Source organism: Papaver somniferum, chromosome 1 (assembly GCF_003573695.1).
Source record: "Papaver somniferum cultivar HN1 chromosome 1, ASM357369v1, whole genome shotgun sequence".
NCBI classification, from domain to species: Eukaryota; Viridiplantae; Streptophyta; class Magnoliopsida; order Ranunculales; family Papaveraceae; genus Papaver; species Papaver somniferum.
Genome location: NC_039358.1, coordinates 18,809,021 through 18,822,661, shown reverse-complemented (window position 1 = coordinate 18,822,661; position 13,641 = coordinate 18,809,021). Strand labels below are relative to the sequence as shown.

At 38.0% G+C, this 13,641-nt stretch overlaps 1 protein-coding gene across 1 annotated transcript; it reads right to left on the bottom strand.

Annotated features, from left to right (window-relative positions):
- Positions 1-12,130: 12,130 nt before the first annotated feature.
- On the bottom strand, positions 12,131-12,970 carry LOC113280559 (histone H2A.1-like). Its single transcript, XM_026529174.1, has 2 exons — positions 12,719-12,970; positions 12,131-12,574 (listed from the first exon to the last, which is right to left on the bottom strand). Exons 1-2 carry the CDS (start codon positions 12,914-12,916, stop codon positions 12,335-12,337), a joined length of 438 nt encoding a protein of 145 aa, XP_026384959.1. The 5' UTR covers positions 12,917-12,970; the 3' UTR covers positions 12,131-12,334.
- Positions 12,971-13,641: the final 671 nt, after the last annotated feature.

Here is a 13,641-nt window from a genome sequence, read left to right as displayed (position 1 = left end):
TGTATATGCCAGTTAATTGATCTAGAATTAAGTTTGTCGCCGCTGGTTCCCTTGTATATGTCAGCTGTGTTGATATTAGTATTCGGACCAGTAGCTCAATCCAATAGGATTTTTAGGATTATTTTGGCTGTGACCTTCAAACAGATATGGGAAACACCGTTCACCTTAGTCAATAGTTCGCCACCATCTACTTTCTATATCCATCTTCTTAATCTTTTCATTTGATTGTGGTTGATTAGATTCCAAGTATTGTGGTTGTGTTCAACTTTCTGATAAAGCTATATTACTAATTTATAAATGAATTGGATTCGAAAGTGGGTACTTCCTCTTGTAATCATTGATTGTATGCCATCGAATAAAAAATGTTTAGTGCCATAAATTTCTCACAGGTAGCTGGATTTTGGGAATAAAGGTTTTGTAGGTACACCTCTTGTGAACCTTCACGAGACTATAACTCGTCCACTAGGGACACCTAGGGGTTCAAAGGCCTGTTATTCATACTAAGAGTGACCGTAGCCTCGACGACACGGAGTTGTATGTATGTTTTAGAATTGTTTTGTTTGATTTGCTCGAGGACTAGCAAAGTCTAAGTGTGGGGGAATTTGATAGGTGTCTAAAACACCTAATTTTATATTTAGTTTTTGTGCTTTGTTTGCTATTTTTCTTGTAAATTATGTATCTTATGATTGTTTTTGAGTTTATTAGGTGCAATGGAGTCATTTGGACCAAAAAGAGTGGAACTAGCTCAAATAAAGGATTTCTTCCCAACATCTTGAAAAGAACGAAAAGACAAAGCCAGCGACGGAAGAATGAAGACACTCCGACGTCGTACGACAAAGTTATGAACAAAATCGATGATTAAGCTTGTCAGTTTTCTAAAATTGACAATACAAGAAGAATTATGAAGGTAACCCTTATCATAACCCATGGGATGCCAATATCCGGTCCAATCATTAACCATCCCTGAATTCGAGAGAAACATTCTCTCGTTCAGTTCATTTTTACCCGAAATTAAAAGAGGTTGTTGTCTGACAGTTAGGGTTCCAGAGATGAATCAATTGATTTAGGGTTCTGAGTTATGAAAAGATATAGGGAAGAACACAACTTGCTTCCGTTGAAATGAGTGATTGGAGATTTGGGTTAACTGCTGTTGATATGGGGATGAACTGAGAGAGAAGAAAATGGAAGAGATTGAATGGGTTTTGATGAGTTCCAAGGTTGAGACAATCAAGGATCTAGTGCTGTTTCGACGGGGTTTTGAATCAATCTGTGACATCTAATCTGGTGGTTTGAGTTTGATTTCAGGGTTGAGAAGAAATTGAAACTAGGGTTTCTGGAATTTTGTTGAAGGATTAAAGGGAATGATTCATAATGAGATACAGGCAGTAGATGGTGGAATTGAGATGGGTTTTGACTGAATGTTGAAGAACAGAGAGAGATGCAATTGCAGCTGCTTCAATTGGAGGTTTTGGTGGTGGATTTGGTTGAGCTTTGTGCTGCTGATGCTGAGTTGGTTTTGCAGGCATGCTGCAGCTGTATCACAGGTGGCATTTCTGTTGTTCTGCTGGTGCAGGTGCAGTGAGGGAAGTTTGTTTCAGATGGCTAGGCCATAGGAGTCTGTTGCTGAGTTATGGAGAAGTTGGAGATAGAATAGTAGAAGTGGCTTGAGGCAGAGCTGAAGAACAGCTGGGATCTGGTTTGGCCTGAAGCTCAACAAAGATGTAAGTAATGGGGCTGTGTGAAGGGTTGTTTCGGAATACAGGAAATGGAGATTGCAGGCGAAGGAGCTGAAACGCAGTTGCTAGTTCAGGCAGCAAGAATGCCACCGGTATGTGCAGTATTATCCATGGGCTCACTGTGAAGGATGGATAATAGGATAGCACAAGAATAAGAGGTGAAGCAGTGGCACAGAAGGGTTTCTGCAGTTAGGTTCAGGTGTTGCAGCTGGTGATTGTATTGGCTGTGTAACACGGATGCGAAGGACTTAAACTGAGGCCTTTAAGAAGATAAGGAAGATGATTTCTGATTGTTGAAGGTGAACTGAAGAGGTGATTGTGCAATGCAGAAAACGAGAGAGCAGAACTTGAGATTGAAATGGTGGATTTGAGCTGCAGGGAGATGGAATTGCAGGGTGGTTGCTTGGATGTACATAATGGGGATAGTTCGAGTTGCTGCTGTCATTTAGGAAGGAGAATGCTCAGGCTTACAACCTGCAATGAGCTGGAATTCAGTGAAGCTTTGATCCTGCATAGAACCTGGTGGTATGAGTTGATTTTCGAAATCAGCTGAGATTACATTTCAAGTTGTAATGGCTAGAAGGGACTGAACTGAGATGGAACCAGATACAGGTCTTGATGGCAATACAGTGGAGGTGGCCTGACTGAGGAGCAGGTGCAGTGATGAGCATCCAGAGCTGAACTGAATTGTGAATCTGTGTGTGTTTGTTGACTGTGGATGAACTATTGCTGGTGGAATAAGAAATGCATGTGGTTTGTAAATGAATTGAGATGTGCTGCAGTGGAATTGGAACTGAGCTTGAGCTGGGTTGCAGAAAGGAATGGAGTTAATGGGTACCGGCGGTACTGATGCTGTCGTTAGTTCATAAGCAGTGACTGCGAGTAATCACTGAAGTATGGTGGAGTTACAATGGACCTGACTGAGATTTGGAGAAGTTGTGAGGAAAAGCATCAGAAGACAAAGATGGTGGTACAAGGCAATGCTGCGAAAAGTGAGCAGAATTGGTGCACCGGTGATACTAGTTCCGGTTGTCGGATTTGGGAAGTTAGAGTGTGGATTGTAATATTTAAGTGAATCATAAAGGTAGAATGAGTCGGATGCAAGAGTTGGCCGCTGGAAATATGAGCCACCAGTCGCGCTTATTGGTACGTTTTCGCAAGAACAAGGAATGGGTTGAAATGGTTTTTCTTTTGAATGTTTGAACTGAGGAGAAGTAAAGTTGAGCTACTGGGAGTATGCACTTGCTAGTGACAGTTTCCAATGGCTAAGCTGCCAGAGACGGTTTTCCGATGACTAGATTCCGGCGATGACGTCAGCAATTTCGACGACCAGTTTTGGACCCAAAATTCCAGAGACATATTTCTCACACATGGGCTTGGTGGACTACTTGGAGATGGGTTTTGAAAAGACCTAATATTGGAAGTATCCTTTTAGAATGGGAGAAGCATATAAATAGAAAACTATTTCTTTAAACCCAGATATCTCCATTAGGGAGACTTCTACTTGCTTTCTAGGGTTCACATGATAGATTCTTCTAAACTCTTTGTGATGATTTCCAAAAACCCAAGTAGTTGATTTATTTTTATTGGCTAAAGATGTAGTTGGATTTCGCAACCAAGTTATGATTTTTATGAATTAGTTTTCTCTCAATATTATCGTTTGATTTCTACTGCGTATAATAATTGCATGATTGATGTATTGCAATATGGTTGAATGTTTGTTTAGTTAAGTCTAGAATTAATTGAACTCACATCCATATCTATAGCTATTTTAGGGTTTATCATCGAGCGATAACCTTGAGTACGAGTAGCATGATACGATTACGGTTTGTAGTGATACACTCTTGTAATCATATGTAGAAATTGATCTTTGTCCGAATTGTCATGCGCAATGTATGACAATTGGATTGATTAGCTATTTTTGAAACTTAATGCTCCTAGGAATTGAACTTAATTAGCGCAAGGCGTTAGGTTATTCTTTAGGTAGAATTCACATGCGCAGCTCTAATGTGTGTGTTGATGAACATAGGAAATTAATGGAATATCTTGCTCTCTTGATACTCTAGGCTTTTGATGATAGCGAGATTAAATACGAATTCTAATCATACATTCAAAACTTGTTTGCTAATGAAGATGAAACATTTACCCAATATTTCACATCCTTGATTTGCGTGTTTATTTTATTGCTTTGCTTTTATTTTAGTTATATAAAAATCAGAAAATCCCCCTTGTTACTTATAAGAAACCATAACATATTGACAACCTAGACCTCTCTGTGGAAACGATCCTTTCTTGCCCTTGATTCATAATATATTTTGAGTAGTAAGAAAGTGTAATTATTTTTGACGCCTACGACAACGATCATAAGTCTATCAAGCATATGAGTTGAGAGTAACTCATAGTTAGGAAGAACGTGATGATGTTTTTCCGTTACATTAAAGCGTAGCAGTTTAAAAGAACAAGTGAGGCGTTGTTAGTTTCAAAGGCGTGTGAAGAGGAGCCTTGTAAAATGACGGTGGGATGTCCTGGTTTTCCTAAGTCATGGCTAATGTCATGCATTTTCAGTCGAGTTTGCATAAGAGAGTTGCAAAGTGATTGAAGAACACTTAGTATACAATAAAGCATGTTGAATTGCAAGAGTGCAATGTCAGTCGGAATTGGAGGCAGTAAGCTAAGTTATGCATATCAGGAGGATATGTTGGTTGTTTGGCGTGTACACTTAGGCACAAAATGGCTTGAAGAAAAGATTTGTGTGCTTTCAAGAGGCATAGCAACAGATTGTAATAGCTTTTGGGTGTTGAGATGTGAGTGAAGTATAATTCAAGAATAGTCGACGATGCGACAGTGAAGCTGGAATTCATAGACTTAATGGCAAGGCAAACAAACTAAGTGGTGTGTAAAGTACTAGGCAGAAGAGTTTTGGCAAGGTTAAAGGCCGCACAGAGTTGCTGATTTTTGAGAGTGCCTCAGATGCGTACAAGGCCAAGAAAGGTCAGCAGAGGCTGAACTGATGTTGCATTCAACGAGGGCGTTGAATGAATTGGGTGGGGGAGGTCTATGACATGCCTCGATAGTGGCCAACATCATTGAGCATTATTGAAGTTGTGGCCTGGCTAATGGAGTTGCACAGTCCGGCGATGTAGCGCGAACATGGCTGAGACAAGAAAGGCTACTTAGCACATCAACAACTATGTGATAGTGTTGCATATCCATATTCAGAGTTGGCCCGGCTCAATGAAGGAATAAAGGATGAAATACAAGTCATGGAATGACTTTGGCATTATCAATGCATACACAACAATGGCGGGGCCAAACACGCCATTGGTGTCAATTTCTCAGGCAAAAAGAATGCAAGTGATACATATGAAGTATGAAGTTGAACTAAGCAAGTCAATACTCAATTGGCATGGTATTTGGATGTAAGCATCCAAATAAGCTAAGTACGTAGCCTGGATAAATGTAGCGCAACCATTGTCGAATACTTGGCAGAGGCCAAAATTGAGTGAAGCGCAACCATTGCCGAATACTTGGCATAGGCCAAATTTTAGTGTTGCACAATCATTGTCGAATATTGGCAGGGGCAAGTTGCATAGCGCAATGATTGTCGGATTTGAGTTCAAGCTGCCAGTTGTGAGTGTAGGTGCATCATACGCATGCTAAAGTAAGAGAGAAAGTTAGAGACGGTTATAAAGTGGGTTTATAACAGAGTTTGGCATGTCCTAACCGTCCAAGACAAGTGTGTGATCAAAATTTTGATAGTGGTAAAAGGTTCGTTGAGACTTGTGAAAGCAGATTTTAGACTTAATTTTAAATTAAAAATATAGCAAACTTAAATAAAAGTGATATGAAAAATATGGAGAAGACTGGGGCTATGGATTCCACTATTTACCAATATCAAAGTGATTTATATTCTCTAATTATAATCTTGCAAATCATGCATTCAAGTTGATTCTTAATATTGCAAAAGTTGATTTTTTAGAAATAACAATTGTAGATCGAAAGTATGTGACATCAAAATCCTAGGCTAGCATGCTCCATCAATTGAAATGACAATTGTTTAACAAAAACCATTTTATCAATTTATTTACCAAGGCAAATAATCATATAATAATTGCATAAATTAAATAAAATAGAGATTACCACTTTTCGTTGGTGAATTCCTCCTTCGACCCAGAGGATGGGTTTAGCTCATCATTGTGTAAACTTGCTCAAAATATTGATTCATGCTCAAAAATTGTTTACAAAGATGAAATGAAGAGAAAATGATGAAAATCGGGTGTTTGCAGCACTTATAATTGTTGCAACACTGTTACAAAGAATGATAACAGATAAGCGTCTCTGACACTGTAGTAATACGACCCTCAGGCCTCTGTCGTTGTCACTGTAGTAAAACGACTGTCCCTTTGCGTCTTATGTTCTTCGTGTTCTCCACAGCAGCAGCAGAAAAATATTCTCTGCAACTTGATCAAACCTCTCTGTTGTTGCTCTAAACTAACCCAAACTCTCTGTGTCCGCACTCTACTGACCCTCAACGACTTATATAGCTTCACTGCCCCCAAATCTCCCATCATAGCTGCATATAATCTTCCATTACTCGGCATTGAAGAAAAATATTCTCGCGATAGGAATATTTGATGTAGGAACAGACCTGTTGCATGATGATATCTTGTGGGAAGACTTGACGCTTGGTGGGCAAATAGGAAGAGGTACTGAAGTTTTTTATCTGCTCATTTTCCGTCGATTAAGAAATGCATCTTGTTCCTTTACAAGTATAATTTCGGATTTTTAATCTGATTTATTTAAACATCTTATTGTTGGTCTCAGGTTCATGCGGATCTGTGTATCATGGTTTGTGGTGTGGCTCAGTATTTTTTCTGTTCCTTCTGAAAATTTTACTGACGAAGGTGTTATTATGCCTGGAATTTTGCTTCAAAGGGCTAATTTTTGCAAATTACGGATCATAATGTGCGCACTTAAGGGCAACACCTTCAGTACCTCGTCGTTTGGATGATTGAATGAAAAGTTACTAGCCTTAGGGTCCACCTTTAACTACGAAAACACATACCCATCTAGTTTATAGTATACATTGTCAATTGTGATAAATGATGTTAGTTATTTGGGTAGTCTTTCATCAGTCACATCATAATGTGCACATTTAAGGACAACACCTTCAGTACCTCGTCGTTTGGATGTTTGAACGGAAAGTTACTTGCCTTAGGGTCCACCTCTGACTATGAACACACATACCCATCTAGTTTATAGCATACATTGTCAATTGTGATAAATGATGTTAGTTATTTGGTTTATGTTTCATCAATATAAGGATAACATTTTTTTTGTGAATAAAACTTAAAAGAGGTCAAGACAAGGGACAGAAAGTTTAATTTATTTTATTCATGGTGTTAAAAAAGCATCAGTTGCACTTTATTGCAGGATGTTGCTGTGAAGGTCTTTTCCAAGCTTGATTACTCAGATGACCTGCTACATTCCTTCAGACAAGAGGTAATTATCAAGTTAGCTAAAAAAGAATTCTACAATGAACACAGTAGCATAACGAAAATGCATTAAAGAACTTGCACTTAAGAATAAAACTGATTAGACGGTACCAGTGATTTCCTTAAAGTCCCGAAAAGAAAAGAATCATTGAAACCGGTACATGGATGATAGGTGTTGACAGATATACATGCTCATAAAAGAAACACCGCTGGTGAAGATGCCAGCGCACCATGTTCATCAACACTTTTTAGTCGTAACTATTTTTTGGACCAATTTTTAGGACTGGGTTGGGTTGACTTTTAGGAGCATGATAATGAGATCAGTCTCATCTGCTAGATTCTTCTCCATGCAATAGCCACCACCGCTCATTACTTAAAACAGCATACTTTTGGAGAAACTACCATTGATCATTGTTCTGCGTAGATATCTATATATGCATTGGTCTAAAGTTTCTTTTTATGAAGGTATTACTTATGAAGAGGCTACGACATCCGAACGTCCTACTCTTTATGGGAGCAGTAACTTCACATCATTATTTGTGCATTGTTACAGAGTTCCTCCCGCGGTTGATTCTCCCCCTTCTCTTTTTCAATCTTCAAAAGTTTGATGAGAGTAATCTGAATCATGATCTTTTTCTTATAAATATCCACCAGTACAACATCTTCTACTAAAATGAAGATGTTTGCCAAGGTTTATTTTTATTTTCCGTTGTTATTAATGAATACCTGTAGTCATTTTATTCTACTAACGGGGTTTAGATCCTTTATATTTCAGAGGGAGTTTGTTTCAGTTGCTTAAAAATACTAAATTAGATTGGAGGCGACGTGTCCTCATGGCTTTGGACATTGTAAGTACTCTTGGCTATGGCGACTGTAAAGGATTGTATTACTTCATGGGAGTTAGATTGTAATACACATGTGCTTTCCAAAAATAATTTGAAAATTTTGTCGTATTTTTCCGCTGCTTGTTACTTTTTGCCGTATCAACCATGTATGAAACTAGGATTCTGCTGCTTGTTACTTTTTGGTACCTCTTCATACAGTGTTGTTAATAGTCGCTGTAATTTTTATTGTAGTCAACTATGAAGTGCTACATCATATATTTTCATTCTTGAAAACTACTACACTGGTTGATTATATTCTTCACTTTGATTGATTTAATGGATCAATTTTATGTCTGACCTTTTGTAGGCACGAGGTATGAATTATCTACATTTGTGCAACCCACCAATAATCCACCGTGATTTGAAGTCATCAAATCTGTTGGTTGATAAAAATTGGACTGTGAAGGTATGTGTCTATAGTTTTTATAAGTTAACTCTCTTTCTTAGTGGCATATATCTGTATCAACAGAGAAGCACCAAATCTTCATCTTTGTTGTGTTTTTGAGTTATTAGGTTGGTGATTTTGGTCTCTCGCGTATTAAACATGCAACATTTCTTACAACAAATTCGGGAAACGGAACGGTAGTACAGTACTCCTTTAAGCGTTACTTTGTTCCTCTGATTTTTAATACTTGTTGGTTTGTGGTCCAACTATTCTAACACGGCTTGTTTGTTGAGTTACTTATATGAGCAGCAAAACTTACCCTTCTTTTCTTATTTTCTCGTGCAGGCCGAGTGGATGGCTCCTGAGGTTATCCGTGATGAGCCTTCAGATGAAAAGTAGGTCCTAAATTGTCAGCTTTCGTTGATGACAGGATCAAATTCTTCTGACTTGATTATCCAATTTCTCAAGTTCAAAATTTCTTTGTTCTACATAAAACCCAGATCTGATGTATATAGCTTTGGAGTAATTCTTTGGGAACTTGCCACGCAAAAGGTCCCTTGGGATAACCTCAACTCATTCCAGGTACTTTTTATCACGTCGTCCAACCTTAGGAAATATGCATTTTCTTATGTTATTCCTACACACTCTTGTTCCGTTTCTCGCTGCTGACCAAAAACTAATTGCCCTGATACACATAAAAGTTACAGTTTCGGTCAGTCTTAACTTCGCAGGTGATTGGAACTGTGGGATACATGGACCAACGACTTGAGATTCTAGAAGGTACAGACCCGCATTGGGCGTCTCTAATTGAAAGTTGCTGGAAAAGGTACTTTGTCTTGCAGCATACCCGGTTATAATTTTTAGTCGATTCAGGTTTCTCGTGTCTCATAATTCTTGATAATTAGAGACCCGAAATGCCGACCAACGTTCGAGGAACTACTAGAAAAGTTGAAAGTTCTACAAAAACATTATGCAATTCAGAGGCTCAAAGCGAGAAATAGCCGCTTAGCTCAGGGTCAGAGATAACACCACAGCATCAACAGCACCAAGTAAGCAACTATCCGAGGGGATTTGTTCTTTATTTATATTACTTGGTTGATAGCTTCCGAACTTGGGGGATTTATGAGTAAACTTTGGAGCTCAAGACTCGAAGTTACTTGATATATTGTAATATTATGTTATGCGTGTTAGGAAACGATGGGTTTTCTTCTTAGGCCCAATTCCACATTGGGTGGATTTCCTAATTGGAGTAAGAAATATTTTAGGGAAGAGGTTAGTTCCTATTAGGATACTAATATTTGGTGGCCAAGTTTGTGTTCTATATATATATAGGACTAGAATTGTAGGTTTGTGGTAAATCCAACCTAGAAGAGTGGTAGATCCTTGTGTTTAGGATTTTGGTCTCTTTGGTAGGGAGGATCGTGTGCTACCATGAAGGTCAATATCGGTGTGAGAGAAAAATTTGTAGAGAGAGGATTTTGGTGTTCTAGTGTTTAGGGTTTAGGGCTTTGACCTAAACGAAATTTCTAGTGTTTCCATGTTTCTCCTCTGTTAGTAGCGTCTATGAAGACGGTGTAGAAGAGAAGACATGAGGCTGGTTTGAAGAATGGTTAGAGAGTTGGTTTCTATGGTTTCTTCAATGGTGTTTTCGGGTATGTCTTGTTAACTCTTGGGTCTGGTCTTGGGTTGCGGAAAGAGCATGTAATGGTCTTTGATTTAATGCAAGTTTTCTGGTGGTGTTGGTCGTGGATGTAGTCTGTAAAGGTGAACCACGTATATCTTGAGTTGTGGTTGTGTGCTTCTTTATCTTCTGTCTTTCTTATTATTTCTCCCATATTTGGTCCAAATCACCAACTGGCTCTTTGTGATCCTGTGATCCCGCTGCGTTAGGGTGCCAATTTTCCCAACAATGCGTTGGGATTTACAGGAGTTTGAACATCAAAATTTGCTTAATTTATAAGTTGCGAATATGATCACACTCGAATAATGTTGGGTGATTCTGCTATTTATATACCATGATCAACGCGGATAAATTTAGAATTAACCACCCGACCGACTGTGTACCGCTGCTAAATGCCATTGGTTACTCCAACTTATCACCAACGTTCTTTTAAGGTTCTACTAGATTGGATTCATTATTCTGTAATAAGGATAAGAACAAAAATCAGCAAACTGGGTAATATACTCAGCATAATAACCTACTTGGTACGGTTGTTCATAAACCTACTTGGCACATAAAAACCCGCGACACCTTTCAAGTGGTAGTACAACAGTAGAGAGTTCTTTACCTCTTCATAAATACTGAAGAGGCAACCCCTAGGTTACATTTACAAGGTTATTATTGGGGCGTCACATTTCATTAGAGGGGCGTCACTTAATAGGATAAACACGGGTCACCCAGAAATAATATCAAAAACTCCTTATCTCAAATAATTTTGTAATAACCGAACAATCATTTAATTAATTTTGATTTAAATCAATTTTATTAAATAATAATTAATTTCTACGGTTGGAATCAATCCAAACCTGGACGTAAAATCAATTTCTACGGTTGGAATCAACCCAAACCTGAACGTAAAATCAAGTTCTACGGTTGGAATTAAAAGGAACCTGGACGTAAAATTGAAATTTACGGCTAGGTTGACGAAAGGAAAATTCAGTAAACAAAACCTAGACGTAAAATTGAAAATTACGGTTGGAATTCAACTAAACCTAGACGTAATACAACATGCAAATCAAAGTTTACGGTTGAATTGAACTAAACCTAGACGTAAGTTCTTCAAAAACTAAATTACGGTTGAAAAATCTAGTAACGTACCCAGACGTAACACTAGCAAAAAGTAACTAAAATCCTAATTTTACTTCGATTTCATTCAATCTAACATATTTTAAGCACAAAAACAAGTAAACAAAGATAGGTATGCTCGATTATTACCTTACATATACCATGGGTTTGTTCGATGAAATGAATTCATTTTAATTGAAGGGTAATTTGGACAATTGCTATTGAATCAAAAGTACCACATAATCAGATTTTTGGTCACTAAATATCAAAATGAAGCCCCTCTATTGAATGTGACGCCCCAATAATAGCTTCCTACATTTAACTATGCGTCAAAGCAATTTGGGATTCTTGTCTTCCTCATCTGGCACATCCTAGCCATCAGTGTTCAATAAAGAGGAAAAAGACAATATCACTTGGTACATGTTCATTTTAACGCCTCTTGCTAAGAAAATGTAATGCGTTGCCTGCCTCCTATGATATAAAAGAGGCCGTCATTTGATAAACAACCCTTGTCTTCCATTTCGTTAAGTTTTTCAGCTTCCAACAACACCCTATTACAAAAGAGGCCACTGAACTGATCACTGTGAGCCATTTTACCAAACACTTCGAATGCAAAATCAATGTTTTCTTGGAGGCAATCCTTTAACATCTCTCCAACTCCAGCCGAACAGACCCATTTTCGCAATAGCAGTTAATCAGGATCCAGTTTTACACACATCCCTCACGTAGCTTCCAAATTGAGATATGTCATAATATTTTTTTTTGACAAAAATTACATAATTATTGGGGTGCAAAAGAGGATCATTCAAACAAACAATCATCCACAATAGACAAGGCGAGAGAAATAGAGATTAAAAGGGCGATTTCCATTGATTAGCTATATTCTAGTAAACGCTATGAACACTGAAACCCGAAACTGATTTCAAATCATAAAAACTAACCACCAAAAAGCAGATCATTCAAACAGTAAAAATGATCCCTGAGTCCCTAGATTTCATTACATAAATAGACTGTACTCGACCAAGTTAAAAGCAAACTAGATTTATCATTTAGGCAGCAGCTTTCCTTGGAGATTTTCCAGCAGGAGATTTAGGTGTAGATTCCTTCTCAAGACCCTTCTTTGGTAACAAAACAGAGTTGATATTTGGGAGAACTCCACCGCTAGCAATAGTAACACCGGCGAGTAACTTTCCTAATTCTTCGTCGTTCCTTACTGCTAAAAGTACATGCCTTGGTATAATCCTTGATTTCTTGTTATCCCTAGCAGCATTTCCAGCCAATTCCAAAACCTAAAAAAAAACACAATCAAAATCAAATTAAACAAAAACCCAGATCGAGAATCAGATAATAAGCAAAACCCAGATCTCAAATCAAGGACTTCAATCAGAAGTTATAAATTCAAAAACCAGAGGGGATTGTATTTTGATTTTTACCTCGGCAGCTAGATATTCAAGAACGGCGGCGAGATAAACAGGAGCACCGGAACCAACACGTTGAGCATAACGACCTTTCTTCAAGAAACGAGTGATTCTACCAACTGGGAATTGTAATCCAGCTTTGACTGATTTTGTTACTGCTTTCTTTCTATCACCACCTTTCCTTCCTCCCTTTCCAACCTTTCCTCCTTCCATTGTTTAACAGAGAAAAGCTTCTGAACACTGAAAAATAAACCAAGGGTCTAGAGAGTTTTTTGAGATTGATTTGAAGTTGTGAATTTTTCGTTATTTATACTGAAGTTTTGAAATGAAACACGTCAGCGATCCGTATGATTTATTCTCTTTAGATTGTAATCGAAGGGTTATAAGATGATACACTTTGGCGATCCGTGGGTTTTTGTATTAACCAATCAAAATGGTTCACGGAAATGATATTCTTCCATCCGAGTTTTTAAGTTGAGATTTATATCTGACGGTTAGCAATTGTGTACATGTCACCGATCCGTATGACTATTTTTTGTATACCTTAGCGATCCGAAACTTTTGAAACTAACCAATCAAAGTTGTCATGTGGAAATAGAAATCTATCCGAGCGTGAGCCTGGTTAGCAATTCTGGAAACGGCTAGTAGTTCGGGACGACATGCGTACGGGATTATACGGATTCGGATAGGTCAAATTCAGTCAAAAATTCGGTCAACGGTTCGTTGTTCGGACAGTACTTCGGAACGACATACGTACGTGCATATTCGTCTTGTGAATGTGAGTTCGGTACTTAAAATTCGGCTTACATATATGATAAATTGATAAGTATTATGACCTTATTATGAGACTAATTTTATTTGTATACGATTTATAAGATGGAAAAAAATATTTTAGCGTGATTATTTAACAAGTAGTAAACAATTTAATCGCATAAATG